The 17,660-nt window shown below is 49.3% G+C and overlaps 1 protein-coding gene across 1 annotated transcript in view; it reads left to right on the top strand.

Annotated features, from left to right (window-relative positions):
* Nucleotides 1-17,660, top strand: part of adamts17 (ADAM metallopeptidase with thrombospondin type 1 motif, 17) — an 821,255-nt gene that overhangs the window by 459,201 nt on the left and 344,394 nt on the right. Inside the window, exon 9 of the mRNA XM_085968920.1 lies at nt 1,579-1,729. Coding sequence (XP_085825046.1) covers nt 1,579-1,729 — 151 coding nt within the window. The remainder of the gene's footprint in view (nt 1-1,578; nt 1,730-17,660) is intronic.

Here is a 17,660-nt window from a genome sequence, read left to right on the forward strand (position 1 = left end):
TTCTGAGGGGGCTTGACTAGGTGGATGCAGAGAGGATGTTTCCCCTCGTGGGTGAATCTAGACCTAGGGGTCATAGTTTCAGAATAAGGGGTCGCCCATTTAAGACGGAGATGAGGAGGAATTCCTTCTCTCAGAGGGTCGTGAATCTTTGGAATTCTCTTCCCCAGAGAGCCGTGGAGGCGGAGTCATTGAATATGTTTAAGGTGGAGATAGACAGGGAGTCGAGGGTTACGAGGAGCGGGCGGGAAAGTGGAGTTGAGGCCAAGACCAGATCAGCCATGAACCCATTGAATGGCGGAGCAGGCTCGAGGGGCCGAATGGCCGACTCCTGCTCCTGTTTCTTATGTTCTTATTTGCCCATACTGCCTCACATCTAATCATACAATAGCGTAACCCAGGGGTGTAATACAGGACTTTCTTGTGATCTGAACTGGAAATTGTGTGATTAAGGGGTGATCTAATCGAGGTGATTAAGATGATTCAAGGAGTTGATGGGGTCGAGAGAGAGAAACTATTTCCTCTGGTGGGGGGGAGTCCAGAACGAGGGGGCAGAACCTTAAATTAGAGCCAGGCCGTTCAGGGGTGATGTCAGGAAGCACCACTTCGCACAAAGGGTGGTGGAAATCTGGAACTCTTTCGCCCAAAAAGCTGTTGAGGCTGGGGGTCAATTGAAAATTTAAAAACTCAGAATGATAGATTTTTGTTGGGCAAGGGTATCAAGGGATACAGAACCAAGGCGAGTAGATGGGGTTAAAGTACAGATCAGCCATGATCTAATTGAATGGCGGAGCTTTAAGTTCCTCGGAGTCCACATCACGGAAGACCTCTCCTGGTCCCTCAATACCTCCTCTCTGGTGAAGAAGGCCCAGCAGCGCCTATATTTCCTAAGGAGGCTGAAGGGATGTAACCTGTCCCCCCTGATCCTCTCTAACTTCTACCGCTGCACAATAGAGAGCATCCTGACAAACTGTATCACAGTATGGTACAGCAGCTGTAGCTACTATGACCGGAAAGCCCTGCAGCGGGTAGTCAAAACTGCCCAACGCATTACCGGCACCCAGCTACCGACCATAGAGCACATATACCAGAAACGCTGTTTACGGAGGTCACGGTCCATCATCAAAGACCCTACCCACCCCAGCCACAGTCTGTTCGCCCTCCTGCCATCTGGGAGACGCTACAGATGCATTCGCACCCGAACGACCAGATTTAGGAACAGCTTCTTTCCCAGGGCTGTCATCCTACTGAACTCCACAAATAAACTCTAAAGCCTGCACATCTGCCAATGCACTTTATTATGGTTATGTTTATGTTAATGTATTACAAGCCAAATGATTGTTGAATGTTTAAATACCTTAATCTAAATGTACACTCTCGGGAGCCGCAAGCCTACATTTCGTTGTACTGCACCTGTGCACTAACAATGACAATAAAGTTGATTATGATTATGAACAGGCTCGAGATGCTGAATGGACTCCGTCTGCTCCTATGTTCCTAGTGGGAATTGTTAGCGTTTCGTTTTACTCACTTTGCAGGGCTAAACATAACTAAGACATTTGTCTTTGTTGTCATTAACAGGTCGAAGGTCAGTGCCTGCCTCCTGGAGACCGACCCGAGAAGTCACTATGCAACGCGACTCCCGCCCAAACTGCCGGGCATGCACTACAGTGCCGATGAACAGTGCCAGATTCTTTTTGGGACCAACGCAACCTTTTGCAAAGATATGGAGGTAATTTTACACCGTGCTCACCTTAATAGCAACATCATTGTGATTGGTTGGGATTTGATGATAAAAGAGTGAGCTCAGGGAGGAGAAAAAAGAAAGAAAGACTTGCATTTATATAGCGCCTTTCACGACCACCGGACGTCTCAAAGCGCTTTACAGCCAATGAAGTACTTTTGAAGTGGAGTCACTGTTGTAATGTGGGAAACGCAGCAGCCAATTTACGCACAGCAAGCTCCCACAAACAGCAATGTGATAATGACCAGATCATCTGCTTTTGTTATGTTGATTGAGGGATAAATATTGGCCAGGACACCAGGGAGAACTCCCCTGCTCTTCTTCGAAATAGTGTCATGGGATCTTTTATGTCCACCTGAGAGGGCAGACGGGGCCTCAGTTTAACGTCTCATCTGAAAGATGGCACCTCCGACAGTGCAGCGCTCACTCAGCACTGCACTGGAGTGTCAGCCTAGCTTTATGTGCTCAAGTCTCTGGAGTGGGACTTGAACCCACAACCTTCTGAGGAGGAGTGAATCGGAGGGACAAACAGACCGAGTGACCTTCGGATTCTGCTTAAAATTGTGTTTTTACAAAAGGAACAACTTGCTTTGATATTGTGCAGCCCAGGGAGCCTTACAGAGAGGGAGCGGGGGAAGACATACAGTTACAATGGATCAGGGAGCAGTCACCTAACCAAGGTGGCAGAGTTAGGAGAGCTGATGGAAAGCTTGGTTGAAGGGTGGGTTATGAGGAATTTAAAGATGGAGTGACAGGTGGAGAGTATGAAGAGTCTGTGGGCAGTTCCAGAACTGGCGCAAGACTCTGCTTTCAATGGTGGGACCAAGGAAGTGTGGGGCCTGCACCAAAGCCCAGAAAGGTGCGAGAGGGGATATAACCTGGCAGATGTTGTGCAGATAGGGTGGGATGAGGCTGTGGAGGGTTTGAATATGATTTATTTTAGGTGTTGGACAATTAAAAATGAAAACATGGGGGTCGATTTTAACTCTAACTGCCCAGCGGGATAGGCAGTTAAAAAGGAGCAGGTTACTTGACCGCTTGTAACCCGACCCTTCGCAGCATCTCCAAACTTCAACCTTCAAGGTTCCGCAGTTGGATAATGCCTATCCCTAAATCAGGCGGAAGCCTGGTGAATTTGTGCAGGTGGGTGTCCTGTTGCGTCAATAGCGCCCCGATTGCAATCTAGTTGGGGGCTGAGCAGGGGAGCGGCCCCGGTTTTCCTGCTGAGCTGCAGCATATCTGAAGACAGAAGAGGTAAGTGTAAACCTTTCCTTTGTGGGCCAGGAGATGTAGGAGTGTTCCTCCCCCGGGCCCCACACCTCATCTGCCACCTCGCTTCAAATACAACAAATCAGTTGTAAGTAAAAGGAAATGTAAAATACCGTAAAAAAATAATCAACAAGAAGCTTCGAACCGCAGAAGATTTTTTAATAAACTGGTTAAAATGGCACTCGCAGACTGTCTGCTCCTGGACACACCTGCAGGAAAACAACACAAGTTCCCACACTCCTGGACAGAACTGTCAATTAAACTTCCTCAAAGCCAATTCTCTGCCGCCGCTCCCGCTCAGAGACCGGATGAATTAAAAGCACCTGCAGTGGGATTGAATAAGTGGTGTCCCGTGCAAAGAGGACGTCAATATTCCTACAGCCCTGGAATTGCACATTGGCAGCACCCCCCCCCCCCACCCCCCCACCCACTGTCGAACAGGCAACACCACCTTCAAGAAACAACCCCAACCCATTCCCTGCTGGCAACCCCTAACCCCCTGCCCCGCCACCACCGGGACAATTCTACCGTCCACACAGTGAGGCAAAAATCACCCCCGCCAACTGAGGCCAAACACTCAAACTAACCCCCACCCCCCCCCCACAACATGCAGGCAAATTTCAAATGCCGGGTCCAACCACCCCATGAAAACCTCTGCCAGTACTTTCTGTCCCGCCGAGGACCCACACGCAGGGTACAACCCCACCCTTCATCTCCCTCCCTTCCCCGCACCTCCTCCCCTTCCCCAGCTCTTATCTCTTTCTCTTCCCCTTCTTCCCGCCCCCTCCCATCTCTCCTGCTTTTCCCTCTTTCCTTCTCCTTCTCCCTCAGCCACCTCTTCCCATCCTGTCCCCACACTTTTACTTCCCTACCCTCTTCCCCTCCTCCCCGTCTTCTCCCCCCTCCCCACTCATTCATTCCTTCCCTCCTCTCTTTGACCTCCTTCCCTTTCCCCTCTTCTCCTTCTCCTCTCTCCCCCTTTACCTTTCCACTCACCTTCCCCCAGTCTCCCTCCTTTGCCCTCACTTTTTCACCGCTCCTCTCTCTGTCTCTGCTTTTTTCCCTCCTCTCCTCTCCCGCTTGTCCTGTCCCCAATTTCATTCCCCTGTCCTTACCATCTTCCCTCCTCCTCTCTCTCTGCTCTCCGAAACATCTCACCCCTTCTTCTCTCCCCGAGCCATCCTCGTCTCCCTCCCTCCTCACCCGTTCACTCCCCGTTCAGTCCCGTTCTGTCTCACTCCTCTCCCTCCCCTCCTCTCTCCTCTCCCCACCTCTCTCCTCTCCCCACCTTGGCTCAGTTATGTCCCCACCCTAGATCTTGACTCCTCCCCACGGCAGATTGACTAATATTTGAAAAATCTGCCACTTCTTCCCCCACTTTAGACCCCCACCCCGTGAACAACATGCTAGTGCTGCAAGGGCTGCTGGTGCCTGAGGTTCCAGCCCTCCCGTGCTCCTGGGCTGGACTGGGAGCGTCGGGACATTGTCTAAAGGGGCTGATGTTATCAGCTGAGCTCAGCTCACTTTTGTACCGCGATCCCAGCGTTCATTCTGTGATACAGGAACAAGCGAGGTGTTTAATGCTGGCTTCGCATTGATAAATGCACCGTAACATTGCTAGACAGCAAACAGCACCTAAACCGTTACATGTTCAGCAAACGAAAGCCTGGAAACACATGTGCCACAGTGGCAGCAGAAGAGACGTATAAAATAGGGGCTTTGTTCTTGCATGAATTTCTTGAAGTCTTGACCTGACTCATGTCGAGCTTTTTCTGTGAACACATGGAGCTGATTAGAGAACATGAAAAAAAACAATATAGAGCAGATGGAGCCTGAGACCGGCTATCCAAAGCTGCCCTTTACTGTACTCTACTGGTGAGGCGGGGTGGGCGGATTTCAGCCGCTGCTGCCCATTTCTCGCCTGAAAAACTGGGCAGCTGCCGGTTGAAAATCGGAGGGCAGGAGTTGTGGGGGGGCGGGGGGGGAGGTTGGCGGGGGGGGTTGGGGAGGGTGGCGGGGGCACCCCATTGAGGCCCAAGGTGTGTTTGATGCAGTTTTCGGGCGGGTGTGTAAACGGAAAAGTAGCACTGTTTCCAGCGCATATTTGTTGTATTTGCTCCTCATAATCCAATCCCTCCATCCCCCCAATCATTCTGGTCGCTCTCTTCTGTACCCTTTCAATAGCTGCAATATCCTTTCTGCACTGTGGCGACCAGGACCGTGCACAGTATTGGAAGTGTGGTAGCACTTACGATTTATAAAATAGCAGAATTACTCACTATTTCGGCTCAATTTTGACCTGTAATATATCCCAACCAATGTTCCCTTTATTTGTTTTTTTGGGTGCGTGGCCCCTTTAAGGGGCTGCGCGGCCCATTCAAAATATCGCGCATGCGCGATTTTCCCATTTAAAAGCCAGTGAGCCGGCAGTGCGGGAGCTCCAGAGCGCTGCGCGGCCGCGCGGCTTAAAGGGATCATTGATCCCAACATCTGATTTTCTTTACTCACTGCCACCCAGCATTGTTGCGATAGCTTCAATTTATTGTCAATCAGGACCCCCAGATCACTTTCATTTTCCATTTAAGGTATAGTCACTTCTTGGATTTTTTGTCCCCATGTGAAGCACTTTGCATTTCTTTACACTGAATTTCATCTGCCACCAGTCTGCCCAATAACCAAGTATTTTCAAATCCTCCTGGAGCTTATCCTGTTCAGCTTTGCAGTCTACCACCCTGATTAGCTTTGGAACATCTGCAAATGTAGCCTCTGCGCTGGTGACTCCTAGCTCCAGATCATTTAAGAAATAGGAGCGGGAGTCGACCATTTGGCCCCTCGAGCCTGCTCCGCCATTCAGTAAGATCATGGCTGATCTTCTACCTCATCTCCACTTTCCTGCACTATCCCCATATCCCTTGATTCCTTTAATATTCAAAAATCTATCAATCTCTGCCTTGAATATACTCAACGACTGAGCCTCCACAGCCCTCTGGGGTAGAGAATTCCAAAGATTCACCACCCTCTGAGTGAAGAAATTTCACCTCATCTCAATCCTAAATGACCGACCCCTTATTCTGAGACTGTGACCCCTGGTTCTAGACTCCCCAGCCAGGGGAAACATCCTCCCTGCATCTACCCTGTCAAGTCCTGTAAGAATTTTCTATGTTTCAATGAGATCACCTCTCATTCTTCTAAACTCTAGAGAATATCGGCCGAGTCTACTCAATCTCTCCTCACAGGACAATCCCCCCATCCCAGGAACCAGTCTGGTGAACCTTTGTTGCACTCCCTCTATGGCAAGTATATCCTTCCTTAGGTAAGGAGACCAAAACTGTACACAATACTCCAGGTGTGGTCTCACCAGGGCCCTATATAATTGCAGTGTGGATTTGTGTAGATTTTAAACAAAAGAGGTCCCAAAACAGCCCCGAGGCCCCCACTAGTAACATTCTCCCAGGCGGATGACAACCCCTGTACCACCCTCTGGGTTCTATCGGGCAATTAACGTATCCATTGTAAAATATTCCCACTGATTCCTGCTTTCTTTATTTTCAGTACCAGTCTTTCCAGAGGAACTGTATCAAAGGCTTTACTGAAATCCACGTACACCGCATCCACTGCCTTACCCCTATCAAGCTCCTTTATCACACACTTAAAGAAAACCAGTACAGGAAACTTTCTGGTATCCGGCACTGACGGGACTGAGCTGGTGCCGTCCCATCAAAACTGCCGTAGAAACCAGCGCTAATGTTAAAACATACGGAGCTTCTGAGCTCTGTGTGAAGCAACAAACCCTAACAGCTTCAAAACAGTCGGCTGCAGCTTGCAAGCGTCTCTGTAGCTAAGCAACAGCTTCAGCTAGACCTTGCAGAGCCACGACTGGAGAAAAAAAGCAACGAAAAGAAAAAAAAACTTATCTGAACCGACTCCTGAAGTTTGCCAGTGGATAGAGCTTTCCGGACATTTAACCTCCGGATAAACGAAAGTTTCCTGTAACTTGGATTGGCAAGACCTCCCCTTCATGAACCCATATTGACTATCTTTTATGACATTCCTATCCAGATGCTCCATGATCTTATCATTAATAAGGGTTTCCATAACTTTACCAACAACGGACATCAAACTCACTGGTCTGCTGTTTCTTAGGTCACTTTTGCTATATTTTTTCAAAATTGGAGTGAGATCTGCCTTTCCGCCCAGGCACCTCTCCAGTATTCCGTAATTTCTGGAAGATTTATGTCCGAGTTCCTTCAATTTCCTCCCTTATTTCCTTATGGATCCTCGGATGCAGCTTATCCGGCCCCTGAGACTTATTCACCTTCAGTTTGCACAGCTGTTTGGCATCCATGCTGGTAGTGATGTGAACAGTGTCACAACTTGCCTCTACAACACCCTATAGTTCCCTTTCCACATCAAATAATCACCTGCCTCCTCCTTGGTAAAAAGAAACTGCGGCAAAAAATTAGATTGACTCTATTTCTCTCTCCACGGATGTTGCCTGGCCTGCTGAGTTTTTCCAGCATTTTCTGTTGTTATTTTTGCTTCCTGCCTTTCTGTGTAATTCAGGACACTCACACCACACTGCACGGGATTAGACCTTTTATCAAATTTCACACGTTCTTTGAACATAACCTGTTCGTGAATTCTCCCTTTAAAATTTCTGTGTCTGTTTGAAAATTGGGCCCAGCTTCTTTTTTCCTTTTTTTCTGAATGTTTTTAAACATCAAAAGAAATGGTCTTTCCTTATAATTTAATTTATTCAGTCCTAGCCCATAGTCACGTCACCGGAGGCCAAGATCCTTTGGATGAAGCTCCTGTAATCTCGCTGTTTCCAGCCAGTACAATACTCTTGTCTGAGTGTTTCAACTTCCTTTCTCAAATTGCTGTTTATAAACATATTTTTTGAGTGTGGTCTTTCATTACAACATTCTGGGAGGTAGTGCATACTCAGATGGCACTGAAGCTGGGTGCTGTGTCATAGAGTGGCCGAGCACAGGCGCGTGCCTGTAATTCACTGGACAGCAAGCTGACCTTACATAGTGAGAGGATTCGAGTACAGGAGCAAGGATGTCTTGCTGCAGTTGTACAGGGCCTTGGTGAGACCACACGTTGAGTATTGTGTGCAGTTTTGGTCGCCTTATCTGAGGAAGGATGTTCTTGCCATGGAGGGAGTGCAGCGAAGATTCACCAAACTGATACCTGGGATGGCAGGAATGACGTATGAAGAGAGATTGGGTCAATTGGGCTTATATTCGCTGGAGTTTAGAAGAATGAGAGGAGATCTCATTGAAACTTATAAAATTCTAACAGGACTAGACAGACTAGATGCAGGAAGGATGTTCCCGATGGCCGGGGAATCCAGAACCAGGGGTCACAGTCTAAGGATAAGGGGTAAGCCATTTAGGACTGAGATGAGGAGGAATTTCTTCACCCAGAAAGTGGTGAACCTGTGGAATTCTCTACCACAGAAGGCAGCGGAGGCCAATTCATTAAATATATTCAAGAAGGAGTTAGATATATTTCTTAAGGCTAAAGGGATCAAGGGATATGGGGAGAAGACAGGGACAGGGTACTGAATTTGGATGATCAGCCATGATCTCATTAAATGGCAGAGCAGGCTCGAGGGTCCGAATTGCCTACTCCTGCCCCTATCTTCTATGTTTCTATGTTTACAAGCCGGGCTGGCAGAGGGAGGCAACAAGTGGAAGTAAGCTGCATTTCTACAAGAAAAGGGGGGATAAAGCTCCTGGTCAAGTGGCCCAGGGCTGCCTGATGGGCCTCCTGGTAGCCAGTTACTATGTGTTTTTTGACGTGGGCCTGCCCATCCTCTCGGTTTGCCAATGGTTAACTTTGGGAGGGGTCCGAATGTCCGCACCCGGAACGATTTACATGTCAGCACAATCACTCAGCATGTTTATTTATGGCCGGGCAATAGGCTGGAGTTATCATCTTCTACGTCCCAAAACTAAATGCAACAACCCACGCTGAGAAATGATTGAAGCCGTCTCTTCAATAAAGCAGCCTATGTCGGATGGTCCGGAGTTTCCTGTGATTTTGCGCCCAAAGACACGCAGAATCGGGGTGTAAAGCCAATTTGATGGTGTAAATGATTGAGGAAATGAGGGGGTAAGTGTGTTACGCACGCACTCGCGCGACAGCCGAGTTTCCTCGATCTCTTCCTTCCATTCATAGTGTCCTGTGCCTGGACTCACCCTGGCTCAGTGTAATGCTCCGCTCCCATGTTAAATTGGCAATTTTTCTGCGATTACACTGGTTTGAAATAGGTGTAAAATTGGGCCCAGAGTTTTAGGTGGAGCGGGAAGAAAGACACATTTCTGGTATTTTATGTGGATTTTTAAAGTGCTTTAAAGAAAATTATCCTCACTGAGACCGGCTCTGTGTTTTCTGTTTCTTTTAATGCCTTTTTATGGCAAAATATGAATTACATTAAAAATTGGAGAGATTCCACGTTTCCCTTTTCTTAAACATGCTGTGTCTGATCTGCATGATTGATGGTTAGACGGCTTGAAACTTTAATTTTCATACTGGAAGAAGGATTATATAGTGTGAGTTCGGCACTTAGCTCAGGCGCCGATTGATTTACATTCCAATGTATGCTAATGAGACAGGCGGGAAATTTTGGCTTAAGTTGCTGTTGGTAAAATGGGAGTAACAATGGGCATAATTTCGACATAACTTAAGGTCCCGCAGGAAATTCCAGGCTGTCATCCTTAGCCCCAAAAATATGTTAGGATAGATTTTACGCTTGCACAGTAGCATTGTGATTGAATTGTAGTGCACGGCAAGTCTTATGTTGCAATTTTTTGGCCCACTCCCCGACCTCCCACGTACTCAGAATGACCTTGGACCACGTATACCTTGACCTCTCTATATCATCATTAAGGAGGAGGAGAAACAGCAGTGTGTGGAGCTGAGGAGGCTAAGACGTGGCAGAAGACACCAGCCCACCAGGGACTACTCTTGACCGCCTGTCTACAGGCAGCACAGGCATTTCAAGGAACTCTGTGTTTGAAGGTTGTGATGGCCCGTGGCTGCCGTTGCACCTCTCTGCCACCTTCTCTACAAAGATCTTCAGCCTCGCTCCACTGGCAGAACCGCTTTGTCTGTTGCAATGAAAGTTGCCACTGCCCTGATTTTTTTTTTGGTGCTGGATCCTTTCGACCTGGCACAGGGGCTGCATGCAGCATCAGCCAGGGTGTGGCCATGGCAGCGACTCGGCAGGTCATGGGCGTGCCCTTCAACAGAGTTCTTCCACCTTGGCATCGCACGCAGAGGGAGAGAGCCAGGGAGTTCTCCCACATTGCTGGATTCCCCAAGGTGCCACAGATGGCACACATGTGGCCCTGAAGGCACCAAAGGAAAATCTGCTGACATTCGTGACGAGGGGTTCCATTCACTAAATGTTCAGATTGTCTGTGATGCCAACCACAAGATCCTGCCCATGAATGCCAGGTATGCCGACAGCTGCCCATCATGCTTTCATTCTCAACCACGGTACACTCGCTGACCTCTTCTGTGTGGATAACCATGTTCAAGGATGGCTCCTCTGAGACAAGGTGTACCCCTGTAGCTGTGGCTCACCATTCCACTCGAGCAATCGAGAATGCAGGCAGAGGCGGAGAGGACCATAGGACTGTTGAAGAGGAGATTCCGGTGCCTCGACGGATTCGATCGGATCCTGCAGTGCACGCCCCAAAGGGCGGTGAGGATCATGGTTGGATGCTGAGCTCAGCATTGTTTTGCACTCGAGGAAAGCCATCAATTCAGCTTTGTTGCTGAGGAGCCAGTGCTGTCTGAGGAAAGTGAGTTGCAGACCCCAGGAGGATGAGCAGTCCTTTCAACTGCGCCCTTTGAAAAAGGATTTCACTGTCCATGAACAACAATGATCTGTGTAAAATGTACAATAGCAAAATACTGCGGATGCTGGAAATCCGAAATAACAACAGAAAACGCTGGAAACACTCAGCAGGCCAGGCAGCATCCGTGGAGAGAGAAACAGAGTCAACGCTTCAAACAGGAAGTTATCCACCTTGTGTTGCAGTGGTATGTCGTCATTATACATTGCCTTTATGGCCTTTTTAAAGGTCTGAACAAACCTCTCAGCCAATCCATTTGTGGCTGGATGATATGGGGCAGATGTGTAATGTTTCACCCCATTATTCTTCAGAAACCTCCAGAAATCCTCAGACACAAACTGTGGGCCATTGTCGGAACAGATCTGTTCTGGCAACCCATTCCTGGCGAAGATGGTCCTTAGGACTGCAATAGTTTTCTCCGTGGTGGTGGAGGACATTTTAATGACCTCTGGCCATTTCGAATGGGCGTCCACAGCGATTAGAAACATTGAGTCCATAAATGGACCAGTGAAATCAATGTGTACCCGTTGCCATGGAGATGAGGGCCACTCCCATGGATGTAGCGGGGCCTGTGGTGGAGCGTTTTGGACCTTCTGGCATCCTGTGCATCTCTTGGTCATATCCTCGATTTCTTTATCGATTCCCGGCCACCACACAAACGCCCTGGCTAGGCTCTTCATTTTTACCCCTCCCAGATGACCCTCGTGAAGCTCATTGAGTACTCTATCTCTCAACTTGGGTGGAATTACCACTCGGGATCCACACATCAAGGTTCCCCGGCACACTGACAGCTGTTCCCTCCTTGGCGAGAATGCTGGCAACAGTGAGTCGCCATATGCTGGCCATCCCTTCACTGTTAAATCATAGACCCGAGAGAGTGTCGGGTCATTTCGGGTTTCCTTCTCAATACTTGCGTTTGTAACAGGCAAACATTCGTCTATGGTCGCATGGAATATCTCCGCCGGGTCCACTGCAGGTGCTTCTTCTGCCGTAGGCAACGGTAGGCGCGACAGCCCATCAGCGTTTCCATGTTGTTTCGTACCTTTGTACTCTATGTCATACTGATGTGCCCCTAGAAAAAGTGACCATCTTTGCAGCCGTTGCGCCGTCATCACCGGAACGCCCTTCTTTGGGTTAAAAATTGAGACCAGGGGTTGATGATCAGTCAGTAGGGTGAATTTCTGCCCGTGCAGATAGTGATTGAACTTCTTCACCCCCCACACCAGGCTGAGGGCCTCCCTGTCAATTTGGGCGTAGTTACACTCGGCTGAGGTTAGCGAGCGCGATGCAAAGGCTATTGGCCTCTCTGAACCGTCACGGAATTTGTGTGACAGCACCGCTCCAATGCCGTAAGGTGACGCATCACATGCCAACCGAATCGGTAGTGTTCGGTTGTAGTGGGCCAATACTTCTTTTGAAGTGATTTGGCATTTACATTCCTGAAAGGCACGCTTACACTCATCACTCCATTTCCATGTTACACTAGTTTGAAGGAGGGCGTTCAGTGGGTGCAGAATTGTAGATAAATTCGGCAAGAACTTATGGTAGTAGTTCACCAACCCGAGGAACGACCTCAGTTGCGACACATTTTCTGGTGCTGGAGCCTTGACTACAGCCTCAATCTTGTCCGGCGACTTATGCAACCCTTCCTCATCAATCATGTGGCCACAATACGAGATTTGTCTCCTGAAGAACTCGCATTTGGGACGGTTGGCTCGTAGCCCATATTCCTGCAATCTCGTGAGCACCTGTTCCAGGTTGGCAAGGTGTTCATTGTCATTTTCGCCCGTAACCAGGATGTCGTCCAAATAACACTGGGTCCCCGGGATCCCTTGCAGGACTTGTTCCATCGCCCTCTGCCACATAGCCGGGGCCGATGCTACCCCAAATACCAGTCGATTGTACTGGTAAAGGCCTTTGTGAGTGTTTATCGTGAGGTATTTCCTAGATGCTTCTTCCACCTCCATTTGTAGATACGCTTGAGCCAGGTCAATCTTTGTAAAACGTTTCCCTCCAGATAGTGAAGCGAAAATATCTTCTATCCGCGGAAGCGGATACTGTACTGTGTGCAGGACTGGGTTCACAGTCACCTTGAAGTCCCCACAGATGCGAACCTTCCTTGGCTCCCCAGGCGTGCTGCTCAATGCTTTCTTCATTACAGGAACGATGGGTGTGGCCCACTCGCTCCAGTGCACCTTAGACAACACCCCCGAACGCTCCAGACTCTCCAGTTCAGCTTCCACAGCTGGGCGTATCGCGTATGGCACCGGTCTGGCCTTGAAAAATGTTGGGGTTGCGTTATCCTCAATCTTTATGGTTGCCTTTACTCCTTTTAGAGTCCCAAGTTCTTGTTGGAACACCTCTTCCGCGTCAGATAGAATTTGTGACAGACGTCCAGGTGTGACGTCATCATCTTTTTTGTCAGTCACAGTTAGTGCCAGAATGGAATGCCAATCCAATTGTAGTCTTCGGATCCATTCACGTCCCAATAATGGTGGTCCTCCATCTCGTAGTATATACATGTATAGTTTCTGTGTTTCCTTTCCGTTATACCAGCACGATTCGCTGGAACCACAGTCTCTCCCGCAATTCTCCAAACACCGATGGATTCTTTGGGCGGTTGCCCTCGGTCGACGCCCGTTGCTCAGACTACGACCTTCCAGGACCTTCCTTTCAGGCGAGATCCCCGTGAGATGATGCCACACTGCAGGCGAGTTCGAACTTACTCGTCGCCACTGTAAAGTCCGCGCCTCAATAATACACGGACTTCGGGAGAACAGTTTAACAGGTACTTTACTGAACAAGAGGCAGCTTGAAACTGAAACTACAGAAGCCTGCTAGGGCCTTTTATACAGGGGTGGTCACTGCCGGTACTGCAGTCTAAGACCAGTTATTCCATTAAAGGTACATACACAACACAGAGCATCTGTTTTTAGGTGTTGTTTGAGGGATAAAAATTGGCTGAACACTCCTCTGCTCGTCTTAGAAATAGTGTGGTGGGATCTTTTACGTCCACCTGGGAGGGCAAATGATGGCATTCCCTCAGTACTGCACTGGAGTGTCAGCCTAGATTTTGTGCTCAAGTCTCTGAAGTGGGAAGTGAACCCACAACCTTCTGACTCAGAGATGAGAGTGCGACCCACTGAGCCACAGCTGACACTGGGACGGAGGTGGCCCTCCGCTCATAGCAGCTGGCTCCTGACAGTTAGTCGTTGCTGACTGCGTATCTGGAGGGAGTTGCGGGCACCCTCTGCAGGCGGTGTGCTCCGAGAGGGACTGACCGAGTCCTGGTACGTACTCCAGTCCTGAGAATCGGCAGGTTCCGGCACAAGGACTTCAGCCGCCACCATCCCACTGGGCCCTGGATCTGCAACTCCACTGAACGGTGGGACGGCTGGTCTAATGGCTGCAATCAGATCTGTCCAGCCGTGAGACTGGCCACAGTCTGGAAGCCGCATTCAGTGCTGTGCTCCATTGTGTCCCCAGTTGGCTCCCGAGCTCCAGTATATGCTTCCACGGAGGTGGAGGCAGTGACTGGTTCCTGGCTGGCTCTTATCTGGGGCCCTTTAGCAGATGACACCCTGCAGAGAAGACAAAGTGACCAAGATGTTGTAGCAAAGGTGATGTGCAGACTCAACAGTCACAACCGCCAATCGCTGCACATCTTGGGAGATTGACCTCAGAGCCTGTACGTACAATGTTCCTCAAAATCGTTTTTTTATGGTGAGGGACCCTGAGCTCTGGGTCCCAAGATGCTGCAGCTATCAACAACCTTCTTGTCAGTCTTCGCTGCCGACGACACTTCCTGAACTTCACTGTGTACACTTCCCTGCGTAGAACTCCCTGGCCTGATGCCTTGGAGAGGGAGGCAACTACCATGGATAGGTGGGGTCGGGAATAAGCTCGACAGGGCGGAATCAGTCTGCTGGCTCAGTATTGTGGTCGGCTGCCTGCTCTCCTCCTCCAGAACCACCACTTTCCGCCTCCATCGCTGAGAATGGGCTCCGGTTCACCACCTCCTCTTCTCCAGAATCCTCCTTTGCTATTGCAAGCCGCCATGGCTGCAGTGCATCTGCAGGGAAGGCTGGGAGAAGGTGAGAAGAGGTAAACTTGCTGCTCCTTGGGATGAAGGAGAGATGGAAAAGGGGGTGAAAGGTTGAGTATTCGTGGTTATGCCAGGGCGGGATCGTGGCTGTTGAGGTACCCAACTGGCACTACCGATGTTCTGCCGGCCTCAGCGTCACCTGTCGCGACGGGGCAGCGCATGGCCAGGGTGTCCATGGCCTTCTGCTCCTGGGGGGCTCAGGAATCTATGGTTGGGGTTGTTTCTACTGGTGCGGAGCCTCTCCTAGGCATTCTATTGCCAACTCTCCTGTAACAAGGTAAGTAAATGAGGACTAAGCTCGTAGTTAAGGAGTGCGTGATAAGAGTAAATGGGCAGCAGAGGAGTGAGTCGCTGTGGAGGAATGTGTTTTGGGATCATGCAAGGCAGTTGCGCTGTGTTAGGGATGGCGTGCGACCACAGGGCAGGATAGGGAGTTGTTGATGCCCTGAAGCAGGGTGGATAGTGAACGTTTAGTAGTGCGAGTGTTGCTTTAAGAGAGTTGAGAGCGTGCTGGTGCCCAGGGTGGGTAAGAACTTAAGAAATAGGAGCAGGAGTCGGCCATTTGGCCCTTCGAGCCTGCTCCGCCATTCAATAAGATCATGGCTGATCTTCTACCTCATCTCCACCTTCCCGCACTATCCCCATATCTCTTAATTCCCTTCGTTCCCAAAAATTTATCAATCTCTGTCTTGAATATACTCAATGACTGAGCATCCACAGCCCTCTGGGGTAGAGAATTCCAAAGGTTCACAACCCTTTGAGTGAAGACTTGACTATTCCAACACACTCCTGGCTGGCCTCCCACATTCCACCCTACGTAAACTTGAGGTCATTCAAAACTCGGCTGCCCGTGTCCTAACTCGCACCAAATCACGTTAACCCATCTCCCCTGTGCTCGCTAACCTACATTGCCTCCCAGTTAAGCAGCACCTCGATTTCAACGTTCTCATCCTTGTTTTCAAATCCTTCCATTGCCTAGCCCCTCCTTATCTCTAATCTCCATGTACAGCAGGCACCTCAAAGCACTGGAGAGGTACCACCAACGCTGCCTCCGCAAGATCCTGCAAATTCATTGGCAGGATAGGCGCACCAACGTCAGTGTTCTTGCTCAGGCCAACATCCCCAGCTCGATCAGCTCCGATGGACGGGTCACATTGTCCGCATGCCCGATACGAGACTCCCAAAACAAGCGCTCTACTCAGAGCTCCAACACGGCAAGAGAGCCCCAGGTGGGCAGAGGAAACGCTTCAAGGACACCCTCGAAGCCTCCTTGAAAAAGTGCAACATCCCCACCGACACCTGGGAATGCCTGGCCCAAGACTGCACAAAGTGGAGGAGAAGCATCCGGGAAGGTGCCAAACACCTCGAGTCTCTTCGCCGGGAGCAAGCGGAAGTCAAGTGCAAACAGCGGAAGGAGCGCATGTCAACCCAAGCACCCACCCCTTCAACCACTGTCTGCCCCACCTGTGACAGAGACTGCAAATCCCACATTGGACTCATCAGTCACCTGAGAACTCATTTTTAGTGTGGAAGCAAGTCATCCTCGGTTCCGAGGGACTTCCTAAGAAGAGAAGAATCTCCTCCAGCCCCACAATCCCCCGAGATATCTGCGCTCCTCTAATTCTGCCCTCTTGAGCATACGTGATTATAATCGCTCAACCTTTGGCGGCCGTGCCTTCTGTTGCCTGGGCCCTAAGCTCTGGAATTCCCTGCCTAAACCTGTCCGCCTCTCCACCTCTCTTTCCTCCTTTAAGACGCTCCTTAAAACCGACCTCTTTGACCAAGCTTTTGGTCACCTGCCCTAATTTATCCTTATGTGGCTCAGTGTCAAATTTTTTGTCTTAAAATCTGTGCAGCGCCTTGGGACATTTTACTACGTTAAAGGCGCTATATAAATACAAGCTGTTGTTGTTGTTGTTGTTGAAGAAAGAGAAAAAAAATACTTTGGACCTTACCTTGCCGTCCCTGCTCAAGTGTTGTAAAGGAAAACGGACGTGCATTTCTACAGCGCCGTTTACAACCTCAGGACATCCCAAAGTGCTTTTACAGCTAATCAAGTACTTTTGAAAGTTGTGTAATGTAGGAAACGCGGCAGCCGATTTGTGCACAGCAAGCTCCCACAAACAGCAATGAGTTCAGTAATGTTGATTGACGGCTAACTATTGGCCAGAACACCGGGTGAACTCCCCTGCTCTATGTTTGAATAGCGCCGTGGGATCTTTTACATCCACCTGAGAGGGTAGACGGGGCTTCGGTTTAAAGTTTCATCCAAAAGCTTGTACTAAATTGTACCATAAGTGTACCAAAAACAGATTAAGCACATGGAAACCAGTGCAGGAAACACACACACACTCTGTGGAAACACACACCGGCTCCAGCTGTTACCAATCCCTTTGCTGAATAAATGGACACTAACAGGCTCCTCGAGGAGCACTTCAAATATGACTTTGTTTAGATAGAATATTGAGAGGAAAAGTACATGGCCATATGTCGGAATGCGTGCTGTGCAATCACCGTACTTGCCCTGAGCTCTGCCCTCCTTTAACTGCAGCATCAGGAGCCATAAACAGACCTTTATATAAAAGCAGAACGTGAGGAGTATTTATTGTGATAACTGATCTTTTATGGAAGACATAATTGCTTCCTGACAACAGTCCTGAACTTGCCTGTT

The sequence above is a fragment of the Somniosus microcephalus genome, chromosome 27 (genome assembly GCF_052327205.1).
Source record: "Somniosus microcephalus isolate GS21.2 chromosome 27, FLI_Smic_1.0, whole genome shotgun sequence".
Taxonomy (NCBI): domain Eukaryota; kingdom Metazoa; phylum Chordata; class Chondrichthyes; order Squaliformes; family Somniosidae; genus Somniosus; species Somniosus microcephalus.